We start from the raw sequence: 21,765 nt of genomic DNA on the forward strand, positions 1-21,765 counted from the left end.
GCCCTACTCTGTTTTGCTTGATAATAAATGAGATGACTTTTTTTTCCAAGTTGAGTCGGTTTTGCCCGTGACGGTAATTAGCGACTGATCTCTCCCTGTCCTCATCTCCACCCACGAGCCTCTCGCTACATTTTCTCTGCCCTGTCCGGTTGAGGAGGGGAGCGATCGAGCAGCTTTGGTGGGTCGGCCGCAAAAGAAACCCACCCCAGAACCCCAAGCAGAGAGTCCCAGAGGGGAGGGTGGACGTTGGAAAGGACCTGTGGAGGTCCTTGGGTCCAACATCTGCTCAGGCAGGCTCCCCTAGAGCAGCTTGCCCAGGACCTTGTCCTCTGGAGCTTTGAGTATCTCCCGGGAGGAGCGCCGGGAGGGGAGCGCAAGGGCAGGACGTAGGCAGGGCACGATGGCCAGGAAGGGCTCGAGGTCCCTACGCAGCCGCCGTCCCCTGCAGCCATCCTCCTTGCGCGCTGATTGTCGGGCAGTTTCCTCAGACCCGCTTCGCTCACGGCAAGGGCAGAGATTAACTGCCACGCCGGGCGCTCTAAATGCCTCAGCTCACCCAAAAAGCTTTGGAAGCGGCTCCAGCAGCAGCCGGGCTGCCGAGGCTTCGGTGCATGCCCGTGTGATGCAGGGGACGCCCGCACCATTCTGTGTTTGGAAGCGTTATCACCGTCGGCTCGGCAGCCCTTTTGCTTGTAAGCGCACGTGTTGCAAGTTATGAGTTACAAATTACAGCTGTGACTTAGAGAACTTGTAACTTTGAAACCTAATGAATGAATTGGCGAAGGAGTGAATCCACACGTCAGACTGGTCTGGACAAAGTGGATGTAGCCCTTGGTTGCCATTCTTCTTTGTGTGTTTTATGAACTCATAGACTAGAGTTGAATTTATGGAGTACGTTGTCCTACCAATGTGAGAGATCCAAACAGACCACGACGCTGCGCAGTCCAGAAGCAGCTTCCTCCTGTTGCTTGGCACGGTCTGCTGGACAGGGTGGGTGCTATTTACTGGTTTGAGCAGCTCTACAGAAAGCTGCTCAGCAGTAGCCAACGCACCCCTTGGGTTCTCAAGGCTGTTTGCAGCACAGATGCAAAGCACAGCCCCGTAGCAGCTCCTGGGAAGAAATGTCCTGATGCAGCTCATCCAACGGTTGCATTTCAGGACTTCTGCTGCTCCCTCTTTAAACTCTGCTGGCCTTCGCTGGGCTACGGCGGCAGCACTTCAGGCTGGTCTAGGTTCTGCCAATCGTCCTGGGGCATGAACGGTCCTAGCGAGACCAGCCTTCAGACATCCCAGGCCCTGGAGACCTGCCCGGCGGGGGGAAGGCTGGAGCAAAGAAGAGGTGCCCTCCGTGCAAGAGGCTCCGGCAGGATGAGGTGTCAGAGGATGAGATTAGAGAAGACTTGAGCAAAGCGGGGAGGCAGAAGACGTCCCTGTCGGGCCCCCACGGGGTGCGCCCTCAAGTGCCGAGGGGGCTGGCAGGTGGCCTTGCGAGGCCCCTCCACAAGGGAGATGCGCCTGAGGACTGGAAGAAAGCAAAGAGCCCATGGGCTGAGGAGCAGCGCAGTGGCCGGGAAAGCGGCCGAGCGGCCGGCCCCAGGGGGTGGTGGCCGGTGGCACCAAGTCGAGTCGGAGGCCAGGGAGGAGCGGTGAGCCGCGAGGCAAGGGGCAGTGCCAGCAGGTGGAGGCAGGTGGTCCTCGCCCCGGGCTGTGCCCTGCTCTGGGCTCCCCAGTGCAAGGCAGCCATGGCCATCCTGGAGAGAACCCTCAGCCCAGTGCCCCCCCCAGTGCCCCTCCCACTTTCCGTTGGGCTCCCAGCGTTGGTCAGTTGGAGCCAACAGCCCGCAGAGACAGCAGCACGGAGCTGTGCTGGCTGCGAGGAGGCAGGATCTGGCCGAGCAGCCACTAGCACCGGCACCGGCGGCCCGCTTCCCATCCTCGCCATCGCCGGCTGGCGCGAGTCCTTGGTGCCCGGCGAGGGGCCTCCTGTCCCGGGCGCGATGGGCCAGGCCAACTGCTGCTGCGGCTCCAGGTAGGCTCCCCGGGCGGCTTGGGGACACGCGGGCACGGCCGGGCCCCGCAGCAGCAGCAGCAGCAGCAGCAGCAGCAGCAGCAGCAGCCTTTCTCATGCCCGCCGCTCGCTGCTCCGCAGGGAGGCTCTCAGCGAGGCCGAGGCGGTGCTGAGCGCGGACGTGCAGCTGAGCCGGGGCCGCGAGAGGAGCGCGAGGCGCCTTCTCCTCCTCCAAGACGAGCTGGTGGTGGCCAAGTTGCAGTAAGAGCCTCAGCGCCCCGCTGCCTTTGCCCCATGCCTGACCCCGGCACCATTGCGGGGACACCCGGGCACCAGCCCCAGGCCCCGGGACCTTGGTGCTGGACGCATCGATCCACGTCCGTGCCAAGGGCAGGTGGGGGAGCCCGAGGAGGCCACCTCCATGCAGCTCCCCGCCTTCCCCTGCTCTCCGCAGAGGTGGCACCAGCCTGCGCCCACAGCTGCGCCTGGCCCTGGAGCAGCTGTGGGTGCTGAGCGGCAGGAAGGAGGCGGCGGGGGAGGAAGAAGAGGAGGAGCAGGAAGGCAGCGGCGTGGACAGGAGCTCCCTCGTCTTCGTCTGGCCCAGCGGCTCCTGCATTGCCACTTTCGGGCGAGTTGTGCTCCACGGGGCTTCGTCCTGCCCCGTCTCCTTGCCCATGGGGCAGGGCTGTGCCGGCGCCCGCCTCTGCCCACGGGCTGGGGGGCAGCGGGGCCTGACGCTCTTTCTCCTCCTCTCTGTCTGCAGCTCCCGGGCACTGAAGGAGCTGTGGCTGGGCACACTGCTGGGGTGAGCCGGGGGAGGGATGCTCCGGGCGCAGCCCGACGGGGGAAGACAGCTCCCCAGCTGGGGAGAGGTGCCCCCGCGGCACCCCCCGACAAGAGAGAAGAGGTGTCTTGGGGCTCAGCCGGCCCTCTCCCTGTCCCTTCTTGTGGCACAGGGCACCCGAAGGAGCCGCGAAAGTGCGGGTGACCCGTCTCCCATCGCTCCAAGTCCTGGAGAAGGAGCTGAGGCGCCGCCGTGCCGTGAGTGTCTCTCTGGCCTGGGCTCTGTCCCCGAGCGAGCGCTGGTCCTGCAGCTGCCGAGCAGCAGAGGCACGGCTGCTCAGCTCCTCGCCCTCTTTCTCGCTTGGCCAGGGGAGGACATTCAGCGCCAGGAGCCTGGAGAGGCTGCTGGAGGGCCAGGCCAAGGTGAGAGCGGCGGCCTTTTGGCCACCTCTGGCTGTGCCGCCGTGTGCGGCGAGCGGAGCGAGCTCGTGCGGGACAGAGGGCTGGAGGGAGGGAGGGTGCCGCGGTGCCACTCAGGGAGCGGAGAGGCTTGGGGAGCCCCCAGGAACGCCGGCACGTCCCGGCTGTTGGCGCTGGGAGGAAACCCGCCGCGCGGGGCAGAGAGCCCGGGAGAGCGGAGGGTCCCGGCTCTGCCGCGCGCGGGCTGCCGGTGCCGGGGGGCAGCTGGCTGGTGGCCCTTTCTGCTGTGGGGCTGCCCTCTAAGCACAGCCTGCTTCTTGCAGGCCGATCGCAAGCAAGGGCTCGCGCCGGTCCCGTCCGGCGACGCGGGGGCACGCTGCCGCTCAGCAGGTGAGTATTGGAAAGCAAGGCCAGCTCCTGCAACCGACCGGCTGAGCTGTGCTCACTTGTCCCTTGAGTGTCGCCATGCAGGTGCGGTAGCCCGAGGGAGGACGTCGGCGGGAGGAGCAAGGACACCCGCTGGGCAGCGGCCGCTGGATGTGGTTCTGCGGGGACAGGGAGCCTCTGCTGCTGCTGCTGCTGCTGCTGCTGCCCCGGGGCTTGGCAGGGCGAGGGCTGGGCCGGGCTGTCCCGGTGGCACGCCGGCTCTCGGGAGCCTCCGAGCGAGCCAGAGCCGCGGTTCCGGCCGCTGGCTCCCTGCCCCCCCTGCCGCACCGCTCAGCGCTGCGCTGCAGGGCAGGGCAGGGCAGGGCAGGCTCCGGGAGCGCTGGCCTGGCGGTCTCCATTGAGGGGCTCGTGCTCTCTTTTCCTTTGCAGCAGGAGGGAGCAGCTGCAGCAGCAGGAACAGGAGGAGGACACGGCTGCCCTGGCCCTTTGCTCTGCGGCGCAGCCCGGCCGCTGCCCAGGCGCCAGGGCAGGCGGGCTGCGGCTGCAGCAGGGCGCTCTTTGGCCAGCCCCTGGCAGCCGTCTGCGGGGAGGAGGGCACGCTGCCCCGGCCCATCCAGGTAAGGCAGCCTGGACAGGGGGTCCCCAGCCCTCCAGGTGCTCCGTAGAGGCTGTGGGTGTCCCCGGGAGCTGCGGGGAGGAGGGCCTGGGCACTTCAGCCCCAGCAAGGAGCCAGGTCTGGGGCAGCGCTCTGGCCGGCGCTGTTGGAAGGCAGCTCCGCAGGCAAGCAAGCGTCCTCCTGCCTCTCCTGCAGGAGCTGCTGGCTGTCCTGCAGCAGGAAGGGCCATCGACGGAGGGGATATTCCGGCAAGCTGCCAGCGTGACAGCGCTTCGGGAGCTGCGGGAGGCCCTGGACCGCGGTGCAGAGGTGGAGCTGGGAAGGCAGCCGGCGCTGCTGCTGGCTATCCTCTTGAAGGTGAGCGCTTGGGAGCTGCCGCCGGAGGAGCTCCTGGCTGGCCTGGAGTGTCCAAAGGCTCAGCTGGAGGCCCGGGCCTTGCAGGACTTCCTGCGAAGCATCCCCTCCAAGCTCCTCGTCAACGACCTCTACGAGGACTGGATGGCCGCCATGCGGAGGACCAGCAAGGAGGAGAAGATGGCAGAGCTGAAAGCGTAAGCGTGGGCAGCAGCCTGCCTGTTGAGCAGGAGCCCTGAGCGCTGGCCGAGAGCACCTGGAGAGCTGCGCGACACAGCCGCCGCCTCCCACCTGCCTCGGGCGAGCCTGGGGGATGGCTGTGGGCAGCATCTGCTCCATGAACCTTGCGTTCCTGTTCCCTCAGGGTGGCCGAGAAGCTGCCCGCGGCCAACGTCCTCCTCCTGAAGCGGCTGCTCTCCCTCCTCCGGCGCATCGCCCGCAGCGCGGGCACCAGCAGGATGAGCTCCAGCAACCTGGCCATCTGCATGGGGCCAAGCCTGCTGAGCCCACCGCACGAGGACCTGCTCCCGCTGGAGGCCATGCTGGAGGCGACCGAGAAGGTACGCTGTCTGGCCCTGCTGGCTGCGGCCTTCCCGGCCCGTCCCATCCTCCGAGCTTGGCTGCTCAGAGGTCTCCGGCTGCCTCCTGCCTGGAGCGAGGGTCGGGAGTGGGAAAGGCCGCTTGCTCGGCCCCGTTTTCCGGCAGCTGGCTTGAGAGCAAGGCTTTGATGTGTGCAGGTGAAGGTGCTGGTGGAGTTCCTGGTGGAGAACTGCAGGGAACTCTTTGGGGAGGAGACCGCTGAGCTTTGCTGTCCAGCAGCCGAGGAGTCGCCAGCCCCCAGGCAGAGCTCCCGAGGTAAGCGGAGGGACCGAGGCTTGTCACAGCCTGGGGCTCGGGACGCCAGAACCCTCGGCGTCGTTCCTGGCGGGGCTGGGCAGCGAGCGTCGCCCTCGGAGCCCCGCTTGTCCCCTGGCCTCTCTTGGGCCGCTGCCTCTCGGGGCACGAGCGCTTTGTTTTGCTCGGCAAGGTGAGCCGAAGCGGGCAGACAGGGCAGCCGAGGGCTGAGCCCAGCAGTGGCGTAGGGCTTCGGCGGGCTTTGGCCGGAGCTGGTTTCTCCTTCCCAGAAGTCCCTCACCGTGCTGCACGTGCTTTTTCTTTCGAGGCCCGCGTTTGGCAGAGCAAAGCGTCCCTGCGGTCAGAGCAGAGCCCGAGCGTCAGGCAGATGCCTCGCCGCGCACGCCCGCCTCTCTAGAGCTCGGTGTCCTCCGAGAAGCCGGGGGAGATACGGTGGTGGGGTCTGACGCGGGAGAGGTAGGTCAGGTCCCCAAAGCCCGTGACAGCGTCTCTGGTGTGGGAGGGGAGTTTCTGGAGAGGCCAAGTGGCTGCTGTGCCCCTGCCTGGCAGCAGAGCTGCTGCGGGTTTGGGCGATTCCTCCGGCGCCCGGGATGGGCCGTGGTAACGAAAACTGGCACGCTTGTTTCTCAAAGGCACTGGGCATGTGCTCCAGCAAACCAAATGCCCACAAAACACCGTCGGAAGGGCAGAGGGGAGCAGCCGCTGACTTCCGAGGGCTTTTGCCCAGGTCCTCCTTCCTATCAGAGCTTCATCGAGTCTCTTTGGAGGGGGCGGGTGGGGGGGGGGGCGCGGTGCGGACCGGGGCGGATGCAAAGCAGCCAAAGGGCTCTCCTCTGCAGAGCTGAGGTAGCGATTTGTCCGGGAGCTGCTTACGGCTCCGGGTCATCTCTTGCCACCTGCTACCTCCGACTTTTCTGTTGTAGGCACCTCCGGCTTTGCCTCCGAGCACCCCCGAGAGCGCGGCAGACTCCCCGGGGCGCCCCGAAGAACTGGCGAGCCTTTCAAGGGAAAGAAGGTAAACTGAGCCGGTTGTGGTTCGAATGGGAACGGACTCCAGCGGATGGTGGCTTTCCCTCGCTGATACCTCTGTGGGATGGAAAGGTTTGCAGGCTCTCCCCAGGCCGAGGGAAAAAGAAGAGAGCGAAAGAGGAAACAGGCCTGGGGGGAGGAGAGTGAAAGCCCCGTGGAAGAGACGAGGAGGAAGAAGAGGGCAGAAGTTTCTGGGGCTGGACCAAAGAGAAGAGGCAGGAGGGTGCAGGAGGCCAGGAGGCCCACGTGGAAGAGACGAGGAGGAAGAAGAGGGCAGAAGTTTCTGGGGCTGGACCAAAGAGAAGAGGCAGGAGGGTGCAGGAGGCCAGGAGGCCCAGGTGTGTACCAGGCTCTGCCGCCCATCTTTGCCACGAACGGTTCCTCGTGAAGGGTGTGCCCCAAGGAGAGGGGAACAAAGCCCTGCCTCGTCCTGCCCTTCTGGCTTTATGGGAGCTTTCTGACTCTGTTGTTGCAGGTGCCGATTCATTTTCCCTGGCTGAAGCGCTGTGAGTCCTGGGCCCCCGCAGCTGATGTCCACAAATAAAATGATCTTTTGTCTCTTCGGACTGTGCCTCCTGCCGTGGGATATTCGGGAGTGGGGAGCTGTGGTCTGGGGATGAATTGTCAGGGAGGAGTCTGGGATCGTCCCTTGTCCCAGCACCCTTTGCAGCAGGCATCAGGGCCGAGTGGAGGCGCTTTAGGAGGGAAACTGTAATGGGTTTGCGTGGCAAGGTTTTGGCAGCGGGGGGGGGGCCTACAGCGGTGGCTTCTGTGAGAAGCTGCTAGAAGCTTCCCCCGTGTCCGATAGAGCCAATGCCGGCCGGCTCTAAGACGGACCCGCCGCCGGCCAAGGCCGAGCCCATCAGCGACGGTGGTAGCGCCTATGGGATAACATAGTTAAGAAGGGAAAAAACCCCCTAGCGGGAGCTTTTGCAGCCGGAGAGAGGAGTGAGGAGATGTGAGAAACTCTGCAGACACCAAGGTCAGTGCAGAAGGAGGGGGAGGAGGCGCTCCAGGCGCCGGAGCAGAGATTCCCCTGCAGCCCGTGGAGAAGACCATGGTGAGGCAGGCTGTCCCCCTGCAGCCCACGGAGGAAGGATGATGGGGAGCAGAGATTCCACCTGCAGCCCGTGGAGGACCCCACGCCGGAGCAGGTGGAGGCACCCACAGGAGGCTGTGACCCCGTGGGAAGCCCGCGCTGGAGCAGGCTCCTGGCGGGACCTGTGGCCCCGTGGAGAGAGGAGCCCACGCCGGAGCAGGTTTGCTGGCAGGACTTGTGACCCCGTGGGGGACCCACGCTGGAGCAGTCTCTTCCGGAAGGTCTGCACCCCGTGGGAGGGACCCCACGCTGGAGCAGTTGGTGAAGAACTGCAGCCCGTGGGAAGGACTCCTGTGGGAGAAGTTGGTGGAGGACTGCCTGCCGTGGGAGGGACCCCACGCTGGAGCAGGGGCAGAGTGTGAGGAGTCCTCCCCCTGAGGAGGAAGGAGCGGCAGAGACACCGTGTGATGAACTGACCACAACCCCCATTCCCCGTCCCCCTCTGCCGCGGCCGGGGAGGAGGGAGAGGAATCGGGAGTAAAGTTAAGCCCGGGAAGGAGGGAGGGGTGGGAGGAGGTGTTTGAAGGTTTGGTTTTATTTCTCATTGCCCTACTCTGTTTTGCTTGATAATAAATGAGATGACTTTTTTTTCCAAGTTGAGTCGGTTTTGCCCGTGACGGTAATTAGCGACTGATCTCTCCCTGTCCTCATCTCCACCCACGAGCCTCTCGCTACATTTTCTCTGCCCTGTCCGGTTGAGGAGGGGAGCGATCGAGCAGCTTTGGTGGGTCGGCCGCAAAAGAAACCCACCCCAGAACCCCAAGCAGAGAGTCCCAGAGGGGAGGGTGGACGTTGGAAAGGACCTGTGGAGGTCCTTGGGTCCAACATCTGCTCAGGCAGGCTCCCCTAGAGCAGCTTGCCCAGGACCTCGTCCTCTGGAGCTTTGAGTATCTCCCGGGAGGAGCGCCGGGAAGGGAGCGCAAGGGCAGGACGTAGGCAGGGCACGATGGCCAGGAAGGGCTCGAGGTCCCTACGCAGCCGCCGTCCCCTGCAGCCATCCTCCTTGCGCGCTGATTGTCGGGCAGTTTCCTCAGACCCGCTTCGCTCACGGCAAGGGCAGAGATTAACTGCCACGCCGGGCGCTCTAAATGCCTCAGCTCACCCAAAAAGCTTTGGAAGCGGCTCCAGCAGCAGCCGGGCTGCCGAGGCTTCGGTGCATCCCCGTGTGATGCAGGGGACGCCCGCACCATTCTGTGTTTGGAAGCGTTATCACCGTCGGCTCGGCAGCCCTTTTGCTTGTAAGCGCACGTGTTGCAAGTTATGAGTTACAAATTACAGCTGTGACTTAGAGAACTTGTAACTTTGAAACCTAATGAATGAATTGGCGAAGGAGTGAATCCACACGTCAGACTGGTCTGGACAAAGTGGATGTAGCCCTTGGTTGCCATTCTTCTTTGTGTGTTTTATGAACTCATAGACTAGAGTTGAATTTATGGAGTACGTTGTCCTACCAATGTGAGAGATCCAAACAGACCACGACGCTGCGCAGTCCAGAAGCAGCTTCCTCCTGTTGCTTGGCACGGTCTGCTGGACAGGGTGGGTGCTATTTACTGGTTTGAGCAGCTCTACAGAAAGCTGCTCAGCAGTAGCCAACGCACCCCTTGGGTTCTCAAGGCTGTTTGCAGCACAGATGCAAAGCACAGCCCCGTAGCAGCTCCTGGGAAGAAATGTCCTGATGCAGCTCATCCAACGGTTGCATTTCAGGACTTCTGCTGCTCCCTCTTTAAACTCTGCTGGCCTTCGCTGGGCTACGGCGGCAGCACTTCAGGCTGGTCTAGGTTCTGCCAATCGTCCTGGGGCATGAACGGTCCTAGCGAGACCAGCCTTCAGACATCCCAGGCCCTGGAGACCTGCCCGGCGGGGGGAAGGCTGGAGCAAAGAAGAGGTGCCCTCCGTGCAAGAGGCTCCGGCAGGATGAGGTGTCAGAGGATGAGATTAGAGAAGACTTGAGCAAAGCGGGGAGGCAGAAGACGTCCCTGTCGGGCCCCCACGGGGTGCACCCTCAAGTGCCGAGGGGGCTGGCAGGTGGCCTTGCGAGGCCCCTCCACAAGGGAGATGCGCCTGAGGACTGGAAGAAAGCAAAGAGCCCATGGGCTGAGGAGCAGCGCAGTGGCCGGGAAAGCGGCCGAGCGGCCGGCCCCAGGGGGTGGTGGCCGGTGGCACCAAGTCGAGTCGGAGGCCAGGGAGGAGCGGTGAGCCGCGAGGCAAGGGGCAGTGCCAGCAGGTGGAGGCAGGTGGTCCTCGCCCCGGGCTGTGCCCTGCTCTGGGCTCCCCAGTGCAAGGCAGCCATGGCCATCCTGGAGAGAACCCTCAGCCCAGTGCCCCCCCCAGTGCCCCTCCCACTTTCCGTTGGGCTCCCAGCGTTGGTCAGTTGGAGCCAACAGCCCGCAGAGACAGCAGCACGGAGCTGTGCTGGCTGCGAGGAGGCAGGATCTGGCCGAGCAGCCACTAGCACCGGCACCGGCGGCCCGCTTCCCATCCTCGCCATCGCCGGCTGGCGCGAGTCCTTGGTGCCCGGCGAGGGGCCTCCTGTCCCGGGCGCGATGGGCCAGGCCAACTGCTGCTGCGGCTCCAGGTAGGCTCCCCGGGCGGCTTGGGGACACGCGGGCACGGCCGGGCCCCGCAGCAGCAGCAGCAGCAGCAGCAGCAGCAGCAGCAGCAGCCTTTCTCATGCCCGCCGCTCGCTGCTCCGCAGGGAGGCTCTCAGCGAGGCCGAGGCGGTGCTGAGCGCGGACGTGCAGCTGAGCCGGGGCCGCGAGAGGAGCGCGAGGCGCCTTCTCCTCCTCCAAGAGGAGCTGGTGGTGGCCAAGTTGCAGTAAGAGCCTCAGCGCCCCGCTGCCTTTGCCCCATGCCTGACCCCGGCACCATTGCGGGGACACCCGGGCACCAGCCCCAGGCCCCGGGACCTTGGTGCTGGACGCATCGATCCACGTCCGTGCCAAGGGCAGGTGGGGGAGCCCGAGGAGGCCACCTCCATGCAGCTCCCCGCCTTCCCCTGCTCTCCGCAGAGGTGGCACCAGCCTGCGCCCACAGCTGCGCCTGGCCCTGGAGCAGCTGTGGGTGCTGAGCGGCAGGAAGGAGGCGGCGGGGGAGGAAGAAGAGGAGGAGCAGGAAGGCAGCGGCGTGGACAGGAGCTCCCTCGTCTTCGTCTGGCCCAGCGGCTCCTGCATTGCCACTTTCGGGCGAGTTGTGCTCCACGGGGCTTCGTCCTGCCCCGTCTCCTTGCCCATGGGGCAGGGCTGTGCCGGCGCCCGCCTCTGCCCACGGGCTGGGGGGCAGCGGGGCCTGACGCTCTTTCTCCTCCTCTCTGTCTGCAGCTCCCGGGCACTGAAGGAGCTGTGGCTGGGCACACTGCTGGGGTGAGCCGGGGGAGGGATGCTCCGGGCGCAGCCCGACGGGGGAAGACAGCTCCCCAGCTGGGGAGAGGTGCCCCCGCGGCACCCCCCGACAAGAGAGAAGAGGTGTCTTGGGGCTCATCCGGCCCTCTCCCTGTCCCTTCTTGTGGCACAGGGCACCCGAAGGAGCCGCGAAAGTGCGGGTGACCCGTCTCCCATCGCTCCAAGTCCTGGAGAAGGAGCTGAGGCGCCGCCGTGCCGTGAGTGTCTCTCTGGCCTGGGCTCTGTCCCCGAGCGAGCGCTGGTCCTGCAGCTGCCGAGCAGCAGAGGCACGGCTGCTCAGCTCCTCGCCCTCTTTCTCGCTTGGCCAGGGGAGGACATTCAGCGCCAGGAGCCTGGAGAGGCTGCTGGAGGGCCAGGCCAAGGTGAGAGCGGCGGCCTTTTGGCCACCTCTGGCTGTGCCGCCGTGTGCGGCGAGCGGAGCGAGCTCGTGCGGGACAGAGGGCTGGAGGGAGGGAGGGTGCCGCGGTGCCACTCAGGGAGCGGAGAGGCTTGGGGAGCCCCCAGGAACGCCGGCACGTCCCGGCTGTTGGCGCTGGGAGGAAACCCGCCGCGCGGGGCAGAGAGCCCGGGAGAGCGGAGGGTCCCGGCTCTGCCGCGCGCGGGCTGCCGGTGCCGGGGGGCAGCTGGCTGGTGGCCCTTTCTGCTGTGGGGCTGCCCTCTAAGCACAGCCTGCTTCTTGCAGGCCGATCGCAAGCAAGGGCTCGCGCCGGTCCCGTCCGGCGACGCGGGGGCACGCTGCCGCTCAGCAGGTGAGTATTGGAAAGCAAGGCCAGCTCCTGCAACCGACCGGCTGAGCTGTGCTCACTTGTCCCTTGAGTGTCGCCATGCAGGTGCGGTAGCCCGAGGGAGGACGTCGGCGGGAGGAGCAAGGACACCCGCTGGGCAGCGGCCGCTGGATGTGGTTCTGCGGGGACAGGGAGCCTCTGCTGCTGCTGCTGCTGCTGCTGCTGCCCCGGGGCTTGGCAGGGCGAGGGCTGGGCCGGGCTGTCCCGGTGGCACGCCGGCTCTCGGGAGCCTCCGAGCGAGCCAGAGCCGCGGTTCCGGCCGCTGGCTCCCTGCCCCCCCTGCCGCACCGCTCAGCGCTGCGCTGCAGGGCAGGGCAGGGCAGGGCAGGCTCCGGGAGCGCTGGCCTGGCGGTCTCCATTGAGGGGCTCGTGCTCTCTTTTCCTTTGCAGCAGGAGGGAGCAGCTGCAGCAGCAGGAACAGGAGGAGGACACGGCTGCCCTGGCCCTTTGCTCTGCGGCGCAGCCCGGCCGCTGCCCAGGCGCCAGGGCAGGCGGGCTGCGGCTGCAGCAGGGCGCTCTTTGGCCAGCCCCTGGCAGCCGTCTGCGGGGAGGAGGGCACGCTGCCCCGGCCCATCCAGGTAAGGCAGCCTGGACAGGGGGTCCCCAGCCCTCCAGGTGCTCCGTAGAGGCTGTGGGTGTCCCCGGGAGCTGCGGGGAGGAGGGCCTGGGCACTTCAGCCCCAGCAAGGAGCCAGGTCTGGGGCAGCGCTCTGGCCGGCGCTGTTGGAAGGCAGCTCCGCAGGCAAGCAAGCGTCCTCCTGCCTCTCCTGCAGGAGCTGCTGGCTGTCCTGCAGCAGGAAGGGCCATCGACGGAGGGGATATTCCGCCAAGCTGCCAGCGTGACAGCGCTTCGGGAGCTGCGGGAGGCCCTGGACCGCGGTGCAGAGGTGGAGCTGGGAAGGCAGCCGGCGCTGCTGCTGGCTATCCTCTTGAAGGTGAGCGCTTGGGAGCTGCCGCCGGAGGAGCTCCTGGCTGGCCTGGAGTGTCCAAAGGCTCAGCTGGAGGCCCGGGCCTTGCAGGACTTCCTGCGAAGCATCCCCTCCAAGCTCCTCGTCAACGACCTCTACGAGGACTGGATGGCCGCCATGCGGAGGACCAGCAAGGAGGAGAAGATGGCAGAGCTGAAAGCGTAAGCGTGGGCAGCAGCCTGCCTGTTGAGCAGGAGCCCTGAGCGCTGGCCGAGAGCACCTGGAGAGCTGCGCGACACAGCCGCCGCCTCCCACCTGCCTCGGGCGAGCCTGGGGGATGGCTGTGGGCAGCATCTGCTCCATGAACCTTGCGTTCCTGTTCCCTCAGGGTGGCCGAGAAGCTGCCCGCGGCCAACGTCCTCCTCCTGAAGCGGCTGCTCTCCCTCCTCCGGCGCATCGCCCGCAGCGCGGGCACCAGCAGGATGAGCTCCAGCAACCTGGCCATCTGCATGGGGCCAAGCCTGCTGAGCCCACCGCACGAGGACCTGCTCCCGCTGGAGGCCATGCTGGAGGCGACCGAGAAGGTACGCTGTCTGGCCCTGCTGGCTGCGGCCTTCCCGGCCCGTCCCATCCTCCGAGCTTGGCTGCTCAGAGGTCTCCGGCTGCCTCCTGCCTGGAGCGAGGGTCGGGAGTGGGAAAGGCCGCTTGCTCGGCCCCGTTTTCCGGCAGCTGGCTTGAGAGCAAGGCTTTGATGTGTGCAGGTGAAGGTGCTGGTGGAGTTCCTGGTGGAGAACTGCAGGGAACTCTTTGGGGAGGAGACCGCTGAGCTTTGCTGTCCAGCAGCCGAGGAGTCGCCAGCCCCCAGGCAGAGCTCCCGAGGTAAGCGGAGGGACCGAGGCTTGTCACAGCCTGGGGCTCGGGACGCCAGAACCCTCGGCGTCGTTCCTGGCGGGGCTGGGCAGCGAGCGTCGCCCTCGGAGCCCCGCTTGTCCCCTGGCCTCTCTTGGGCCGCTGCCTCTCGGGGCACGAGCGCTTTGTTTTGCTCGGCAAGGTGAGCCGAAGCGGGCAGACAGGGCAGCCGAGGGCTGAGCCCAGCAGTGGCGTAGGGCTTCGGCGGGCTTTGGCCGGAGCTGGTTTCTCCTTCCCAGAAGTCCCTCACCGTGCTGCACGTGCTTTTTCTTTCGAGGCCCGCGTTTGGCAGAGCAAAGCGTCCCTGCGGTCAGAGCAGAGCCCGAGCGTCAGGCAGATGCCTCGCCGCGCACGCCCGCCTCTCTAGAGCTCGGTGTCCTCCGAGAAGCCGGGGGAGATACGGTGGTGGGGTCTGACGCGGGAGAGGTAGGTCAGGTCCCCAAAGCCCGTGACAGCGTCTCTGGTGTGGGAGGGGAGTTTCTGGAGAGGCCAAGTGGCTGCTGTGCCCCTGCCTGGCAGCAGAGCTGCTGCGGGTTTGGGCGATTCCTCCGGCGCCCGGGATGGGCCGTGGTAACGAAAACTGGCACGCTTGTTTCTCAAAGGCACTGGGCATGTGCTCCAGCAAACCAAATGCCCACAAAACACCGTCGGAAGGGCAGAGGGGAGCAGCCGCTGACTTCCGAGGGCTTTTGCCCAGGTCCTCCTTCCTATCAGAGCTTCATCGAGTCTCTTTGGAGGGGGCGGGTGGGGGGGGGGGCGCTGTGCGGACCGTGGCGGATGCAAAGCAGCCAAAGGGCTCTCCTCTGCAGAGCTGAGGTAGCGATTTGTCCGGGAGCTGCTTACGGCTCCGGGTCATCTCTTGCCACCTGCTACCTCCGACTTTTCTGTTGTAGGCACCTCCGGCTTTGCCTCCGAGCACCCCCGAGAGCGCGGCAGACTCCCCGGGGCGCCCCGAAGAACTGGCGAGCCTTTCAAGGGAAAGAAGGTAAACTGAGCCGGTTGTGGTTCGAATGGGAACGGACTCCAGCGGATGGTGGCTTTCCCTCGCTGATACCTCTGTGGGATGGAAAGGTTTGCAGGCTCTCCCCAGGCCGAGGGAAAAAGAAGAGAGCGAAAGAGGAAACAGGCCTGGGGGGAGGAGAGTGAAAGCCCGGTGGAAGAGACGAGGAGGAAGAAGAGGGCAGAAGTTTCTGGGGCTGGACCAAAGAGAAGAGGCAGGAGGGTGCAGGAGGCCAGGAGGCCCACGTGGAAGAGACGAGGAGGAAGAAGAGGGCAGAAGTTTCTGGGGCTGGACCAAAGAGAAGAGGCAGGAGGGTGCAGGAGGCCAGGAGGCCCAGGTGTGTACCAGGCTCTGCCGCCCATCTTTGCCACGAACGGTTCCTCGTGAAGGGTGTGCCCCAAGGAGAGGGGAACAAAGCCCTGCCTCGTCCTGCCCTTCTGGCTTTATGGGAGCTTTCTGACTCTGTTGTTGCAGGTGCCGATTCATTTTCCCTGGCTGAAGCGCTGTGAGTCCTGGGCCCCCGCAGCTGTTGTCCACAAATAAAATGATCTTTTGTCTCTTCGGACTGTGCCTCCTGCCGTGGGATATTCGGGAGTGGGGAGCTGTGGTCTGGGGATGAATTGTCAGGGAGGAGTCTGGGATCGTCCCTTGTCCCAGCACCCTTTGCAGCAGGCATCAGGGCCGAGTGGAGGCGCTTTAGGAGGGAAACTGTAATGGGTTTGCGTGGCAAGGTTTTGGCAGCGGGGGGGGGGGGCCTACAGCGGTGGCTTCTGTGAGAAGCTGCTAGAAGCTTCCCCCGTGTCCGATAGAGCCAATGCCGGCCGGCTCTAAGACGGACCCGCCGCCGGCCAAGGCCGAGCCCATCAGCGACGGTGGTAGCGCCTATGGGATAACATAGTTAAGAAGGGAAAAAAACCCCCTAGCGGGAGCTTTTGCAGCCGGAGAGAGGAGTGAGGAGATGTGAGAAACTCTGCAGACACCAAGGTCAGTGCAGAAGGAGGGGGAGGAGGCGCTCCAGGCGCCGGAGCAGAGATTCCCCTGCAGCCCGTGGAGAAGACCATGGTGAGGCAGGCTGTCCCCCTGCAGCCCACGGAGGAAGGATGATGGGGAGCAGAGATTCCACCTGCAGCCCATGGAGGACCCCACGCCGGAGCAGGTGGAGGCACCCACAGGAGGCTGTGACCCCGTGGGAAGCCCACGCTGGAGTAAGTTCCTCGCCGGACCTGTGGCCCCGTGAAGAGGGGAGCCCACGCCAGGGCAGGTTTGCTGGCAGGACTTGTGACCCCGTGGGGGACCCCACGCTGGAGCAGTCTCTTCCGGAAGGTCTGCACCCCGTGAGAGGGACTCCATGCTGGAGCAGGGGAACGATGAGAGGAGTCCTCCCCCTGAGGAGGAAGAAGCGGCAGAAACACCGTGTGATGAACTGACCGTAACCCCCACTCCCCGTCCCCCTGTGCCGCTGACGGGGGGGAAGGTTGAAGCCGGGAGTGAAGTTGAGCCCGGGAAGATGGGAGGGGTGGGGGGAAGTGTTTTAAGAGTTGATTTTATTTTCTCATTCCTCTACTCTGTTTTGCCTAGTAATAAATTAGATTAATTCCCTCTCTAAGTTTGGTCTGTTTTGCTCGTGATGATAATTAGTGAGTGGTCTCTCCCTGTCCTTATCTCGACCTACAAGCATTTCGTTATGCCTTTTCTCCCCTGTTTAGTGAATGAGGGGAGTGAGAGAGCGGCTCTGGTGGGCACCTGGCCCCAGCCAGGCTCAACTCACCACACCTGGTTACCTGGGATATGGAGAAGGCTGAGGTACTCAATTACTTTTTTGCCTCAGTCTTCACCAGCAAGTGCTCTAGCCACACTGCCCAAGTCACAGAAGGCAAAGGTAGGACTGGGAGAATGAAGAACCACCCACTGTAGGAGAAGGTCAGGTTTGAGACCATCTAAGGAACCTGAAGGTGCACAAGTCCATGGGACTGAATGAGATACATCTGCATGTCCTGAAGGAGCTGGTGGATGAAGTTGCTAAGCCACTCTCCGTCATATTTGAGAAGTTGTGGCAGTCCGGTGAAGTTCCCACTGACTGGAAAAGGGGAAACATAGCCCCCATTTTTAACAAGGGAAAAAAGGAAGACCTGGGGAACTACAGGCCGGTCAGTCTCACCTGTGTGCCCAGCAAGATCATGGAGCAGATCCTCCTGGAGACTATGCTCAGGCACATGGAAAATAAGGAGGTGATTGGTGACAGCCAACATGGCTTCACTAAGGGCAAATCATGCCTTACAAATTTTTGTGGCCTTATACGACAGGGTTACAGTGTTGGCGGATAGGGGAAGAGCAACTGATGTCATCTATCTGGACTTGTGCAAGGCATTTGCCAGTGTCCTGCACAACATTCTTGTCTCTGAATTGGAGAGAGATGGATTTGATGGATGGACCACTCGGTGGATAAGGAGTTGGTTGGATGCAACTCAAAGTGTTGCAGTCAGTGGCTCAACGTCCAAGTGGAGAACAGTGACGAGCGGCGTTCCTCAGGGGTCGATATTGGGACCGGCGCTTTTTAACGTCTTTGTCAGCAACATGAACAGTGGGATTGAGTGCCCCCTCAGTAGATTTGCCAATAACACCAAGCTGTATGGTGTGGTTGACATGCGGGAGGGAAGGGATGCCGTCCAGAGGGACCTTGACAGGCTTGAGAGGTGGGTCCGTGCAAACCTCATGAAGTTCAACAAGGCCAAGTGCAAGGTCCTGCACATGGCTCAGGGCCATCCCAAGCACAACTACAGGCTGGGTGGAGAATGGATTGAGAGCAGCCCTGAGGAGAAGGACTCGAGGGTGTTGGTTGATGGAGTTCAGCATGAGCCGTCGGTGTGTGCTAGCAGCCCAGAAAGCCAATTGTATTCTGGGCTGCATCAAAAGAGGTGTGACCAGCAGGTTGAGGGAGGTGATCCTGCCCCTCTACTCTGCTCTTGTGAGACCCCACCTGGAGTACTGCATCCAGCTCTGGGGTCCCCAGTACAAGACAGACATGGAGCTGTTGGAGAGAGTCCAGAGGAGGCCACAAAGATGATCAGAGGGATGGAGCATCTCTCCTATGAGGACAGGTTGAGAGAGTTTGGGTTGTTCAGCCTGGAGAAGAGAAGGCTCCAGGGAGATCTTAAAGCAGCCTTCCAGAACCCAGAGGGGGCCTACAAGAAAGCTGGAGAGGAGAATGTAGTGACAGGACATAATGGCTTTAAGCTGAAGGAGGGTAGATTTAAGCTAGATATTAGGAAGAAATTCTCTACTGTGAGGGTGGTGAGGCACTGGAACAGGCTGCCCAGAGAAGCTGTGGATGCCCCCTCCCTGGAATTGTTTGTTCAAGGCCAGGTTGGATGGGGCTTTGGGCAACCTGGTCTAGTGAAGGGTGTCCCTGCCCATGGCAGGGGGGTTGGAACTAGATGATCTTTGAGGTCCCTTCCAAGCCACTCTGTGATTCTGTGATCCTAACTTGGTCTTCCTGAGCTTGAAACTGGGCTTTCCAGAGGCTCCAGCACTCCATCCTATTCTGGAAACAGAGTAATAGCCAGGTAGATGGACTGCAAGCTAAGCAGTGATTTATAGGGCAAAATCAGCTCCATTACACCTCCCCCTCATAGAAACTTACTGGCAGTCAGTGCAAATTGTAGAAGAGGAATCATTTTCTTGGGAACTTGCACATAACAATGGCATGTTGCATTTTGTTCCCATTTCAAAGTGAGTTTAAGTGTAGCCTGGGGTTGGTGCGTGCTCCATACACATAAAGTAAGCTTATAGTGACGTGACGGAGGCAGGAATAATGGCAGTGAGGCTCATAGCTGGTGAAACAGTTACAATTTTTCAGCCATACATAATGAGGGAAAAAAGGGAATCCTTGTTACTAGTCTTGAAATAGCTGAAGAGCCATCAGAGCCCCAAGCTGCAAAGTATAAAGTACAGGAAAGATGAAGATACAGCCCTTGCTGTATTTCTTAGGTCGCTTTGCTTCAGCTAACCATATGGGTCGTGTGCTAGAAGAGTTATTTCTTTTGGATGAAATTCACCCTGAATAAGTGGGAAGGAGGAGTGGGTTTTTTTGAGAACTAAGAGCTAAGGATGGGGAGAAGGGATTTACTCTCTATACCCCAGTCAGGCTGAGGGGCTGACCTAGGGATCTCTCCTAGGGGTAGGTATTATCTGTACAAGTGGAAGTGCCCCCAGAGGGTTGGACCACAGATTTCTGGGAAGATGGTCCTTTCCCCTTGATTTCTTGCTGTACTCTTGTGCTTGTGGAAGTGCAGAACTACTCTAGAGGGCCTCTGAGAAGCTGAAAACGATTACCCATTAACTTGATCTACAAACCATCTGTATATCCCTACCAATGGGTATCAGGTGGGTCAGGTGTCCAAGGCCCACCTCTGAATTGAGTTCCTTTAGACTTCATCTGTACTACTTGAGTAAATATGGAAATGCTAAGAAGGATGAAGCGCAAGACTCTTAAATGCACTAATAATGGAGGAAAATAATGTGTGTGTATGAAATATTTTTAGAAGGCACAATATCATGGCTTTTATCCTTTCCCTTGTTGTATAATGGTGTTTGTGGTTACTTATTCAGCCATCACTGCAGTTTTTGCTTTGGGAATATAATCACCTACTAATGCAATTTATTGCCTCGTATATTTCTCTGCCAAGAACATTATCCCTTAAATAGCGGCTTTGTAATAATAACCTCTAATTTCCACAACTTCATTGTTAATTTCCACAATTTCTACCTCACAAGTATTAAAACTCTAAGCTCTCCATGAATCCCTAGATCGTTTTGGCTTAACGACGGTAAATCCAGTATTTTCTGCCTGGAGATTTTAGTCCTTTAAAGGGCACGAGTCCTCGTGTCTCTGCTCAGCGCCGTTTGAGGTACACTGCAGGGAACGCTGGAGTCCGCTGTGGAGTCTTGCTAATGATTACACTGCATACACGTTAACGTTCTGGGACTAAATCCCTTCCACAATACTCAGTCACTGGGATGTCCACAAGGTCAAGGCTTCCTTAGGTGCCCCATAGCAAAGACAACTCAGCAAGTGTTTATGTAGAGACCAGTGGGCTGAAGGAACCTGAGCAGTGCTGGTATCTGTACCTGCTGGGGGGCTGACCCTGTGCAGTGGCAGATCCTCTGCCTTTTTCTAGTTCATTTCCTCAATTTATTTCTTCACCAGCCTTTGAGGATAAAGGTAAATAGGGAGCCTTTGCGGAGCTGGGTTTTATGTCCCAGAGGAAATACAACACTTCTTTATGTTGCTTTTTCACATCTTGTCTCTCTGATTGTTTTACCCTAGAACCCATTTATTTATTATCACTTTTCATGCCAGAGCCAGAAAGGATGCCAGCCCAACACTGTCATCAGCTGTACAGCCAGCCTTGCTTTCCTGAATCACTCACAGGAGGTTGTTCTGTCCATCTCTAAATATTGCCAAGATAGTGTCTGTCTTGTTTGTTCTGCAAAATCACAGAAGGTTCACTTACAGAGTGAGGTGGGTGAAATGCCTGCAAGATCCCCAAAACTTCCAGTGATTTTCTGCAATATTTTGACATTTCAGTTGTTGCAACAGAAATGTTTTGCTTTTGTCACAGCAGACAGCTTGCATAAATAGGTTGGGATGCAGTCATACCTTCCATGGTAGAAAAGCCACGTGGCAGGGAGTTAAATGGATGTATACCTCTCTCTTTGAGTCGGTGTCTCACACAGACCTGCTGAAGGCCTATTCTTGTGAAGATCAGAAAATGGAGATTCATTTTGTCCACGTCATTGCAGGTCTCGCTATTTCCAGACAGGGAAGAAGGGGTGGTTGGTCTCCCAAGGAAATTCCAGCATGGATTATTGTCTGTCTGCTTACTGAAACTACAAAACTTTACGTCCAGGGGGAGAAAATTTGCCTGTCCAGTCCCGAGAGACCCTGGACATGAGTGATATCTCTCATTACTAACATTTTTAACCCTTCTGGTTTCTGGGACAGGTCCCAGGTCCCTGCTTCTGCCTTCTTTTCTCTGCTTTATACACATGACCCTTGTGAGCAAGACATTAACTCCTTGCTTGCTGAAAGGGAAATTGTTCCACTGGATATTGTCACATCTCCCAGTACTGTGTGAGCAAATGGGCAGAAAGAGCTGGCACTGGCAGAATATGGGACTAACATTCTTGCTTTTTTTTCTGCTTAATTATATTGTTTAGTTTTACAGATGCCATTTGGCAGCCTCATTCTGTCCTTAGCTGGCCTTGTTTCAGTGGGTGGGCTTCTGACCTGTCCATAGGGTGCGCAGCTTGGAAACCATTTAGAGATCCTTCTCTGTGAAAAGCACTTTATGATACAAGTGTATCCAAGCTGTGGCATACATATCTCAAGCCACTTCAAAGTAATTTGTGCAGAGCAGCGGCTGCCATTACCGAATTTGTTACTTGCCACCACTGATGGTCATGGTATGCAGCAACCCGTGTACTACTTCTCAGAAAAGAGCTCTGGAAAAAGAACAAAAATCCCACATCTGAATCTTTTTGTAAGCCATTGGTGTTTTCCCTAGATTACTGTTCAGTCAAATATAGTATGAAATGAAAAACACCATGTAATCATTTGTTTCTTCAGTGCATCTCTCCAGGATCTCTGTTCTTTGCAACTGCTCAAAAAATTTGATTTTGTCCCAGTTTTATCTATTGGTTATAACATTCAAAGTTCTTTCTTTTAAAGTAGCACAATCTACTGATTCAGGGAACTGCATGGATGGAAATGAGGTTAGTTTGGCTCATTTTTCCCCAGTGAGATTATAATTTGTTTCTCTAAGTCATGAGTTATTAATCTTCCAAAAATTATTCCTTCTACTGTGCAAAAGGAAAAATAAAATGGAGCCGAAATATGCTGGATCATAGCAAAATTCATTGGAAATAATTTTCTTTTAAATAAGTTGCATATGTGTTTCCCTGTTTAGTATTCACAATGTACGGCAGAGACGCTTTCAGAAATGAACTCATTTAAAAAAGAGATAGATTTACACACACTACAATGAAAGCAGTCACTGGCAGTATTGTATACCATATCAAATCAGTGACTGTTGTTACATATTTGAAGTTAATTTGACACTGAAGTAAACAAATCAAAGTGTGTTTATAGAATAATTAGACCATATTCTCAGTATTGTGGCTACGAAATTTTGTCACTGCTATTGAAGTACTCTG

At 60.0% G+C, this 21,765-nt stretch overlaps 4 protein-coding genes across 8 annotated transcripts; all 4 read left to right on the forward strand.

Annotated features, from left to right (window-relative positions):
- The first annotated feature begins 1,742 nt into the window (after positions 1–1,742).
- On the forward strand, positions 1,743–4,016 carry LOC129204604 (uncharacterized). The gene is made up of 6 exons (XM_054820829.1): positions 1,743–2,029; positions 2,463–2,813; positions 2,965–3,049; positions 3,161–3,214; positions 3,535–3,601; positions 3,683–4,016. Exons 1-6 carry the CDS (start codon positions 1,743–1,745, stop codon positions 3,997–3,999), a joined length of 1,161 nt encoding a protein of 386 aa, XP_054676804.1. The 3' UTR covers positions 4,000–4,016.
- LOC129204605 (T-cell activation Rho GTPase-activating protein-like) lies at positions 4,015–6,916 on the forward strand (the record flags this gene model as incomplete). Its single annotated transcript, XM_054820831.1, has 8 exons — positions 4,015–4,215; positions 4,410–4,571; positions 4,656–4,765; positions 4,933–5,128; positions 5,306–5,423; positions 5,731–5,879; positions 6,347–6,438; positions 6,525–6,916. Coding segments are annotated over 8 exons (1,344 nt in total), but the record flags the coding sequence as incomplete, so codon positions are not given.
- Positions 6,917–9,976: 3,060 nt separating this feature from the next.
- LOC129204705 (uncharacterized) lies at positions 9,977–12,113 on the forward strand. Of its 5 annotated transcripts, none has more exons than XM_054821147.1 (7): positions 9,977–10,126; positions 10,247–10,366; positions 10,560–10,733; positions 10,869–10,910; positions 11,062–11,311; positions 11,632–11,698; positions 11,780–12,113. In XM_054821147.1, exons 1-7 carry the CDS (start codon positions 10,095–10,097, stop codon positions 12,094–12,096), a joined length of 1,002 nt encoding a protein of 333 aa, XP_054677122.1. In that variant the 5' UTR covers positions 9,977–10,094; the 3' UTR covers positions 12,097–12,113. The 5 variants fall into 5 exon arrangements, with proteins under 5 accessions (XP_054677122.1, XP_054677123.1, XP_054677125.1 ...); XM_054821148.1 differs by having other exon boundaries at positions 11,062–11,146; positions 11,258–11,311; positions 11,632–12,113; XM_054821150.1 differs by having other exon boundaries at positions 11,062–11,146; positions 11,258–11,311; positions 11,618–11,863.
- On the forward strand, positions 12,112–14,937 carry LOC129204606 (T-cell activation Rho GTPase-activating protein-like; the record flags this gene model as incomplete). Its single annotated transcript, XM_054820832.1, has 8 exons — positions 12,112–12,312; positions 12,507–12,668; positions 12,753–12,862; positions 13,030–13,225; positions 13,403–13,520; positions 13,828–13,976; positions 14,444–14,535; positions 14,622–14,937. Coding segments are annotated over 8 exons (1,344 nt in total), but the record flags the coding sequence as incomplete, so codon positions are not given.
- Positions 14,938–21,765: the final 6,828 nt, after the last annotated feature.

Source organism: Grus americana, chromosome 3, assembly GCF_028858705.1.
Source record: "Grus americana isolate bGruAme1 chromosome 3, bGruAme1.mat, whole genome shotgun sequence".
Lineage (NCBI taxonomy): Eukaryota > Metazoa > Chordata > Aves > Gruiformes > Gruidae > Grus > Grus americana.

Coding starts and splice junctions, on each gene's coding strand:
- LOC129204604 (XM_054820829.1), top strand. CDS start 1,743: ATGGCCATCCTGGAGAGAACCCTCAGCCCAGTGCCCCCCCCAGTGCCC. Junction 2,030..2,462: donor AACTGCTGCTGCGGCTCCAG/GTAGGCTCCCCG, acceptor TGCTCTCCGCAG/AGGTGGCACCAGCCTGCGCC. Junction 3,215..3,534: donor TGCTGGAGGGCCAGGCCAAG/GTGAGAGCGGCG, acceptor TGCTTCTTGCAG/GCCGATCGCAAGCAAGGGCT.
- LOC129204705 (XM_054821146.1), top strand. CDS start 10,095: ATGGGCCAGGCCAACTGCTGCTGCGGCTCCAG. Junction 10,911..11,061: donor TGGCTGGGCACACTGCTGGG/GTGAGCCGGGGG, acceptor CTTGTGGCACAG/GGCACCCGAAGGAGCCGCGA. Junction 11,312..11,631: donor TGCTGGAGGGCCAGGCCAAG/GTGAGAGCGGCG, acceptor TGCTTCTTGCAG/GCCGATCGCAAGCAAGGGCT.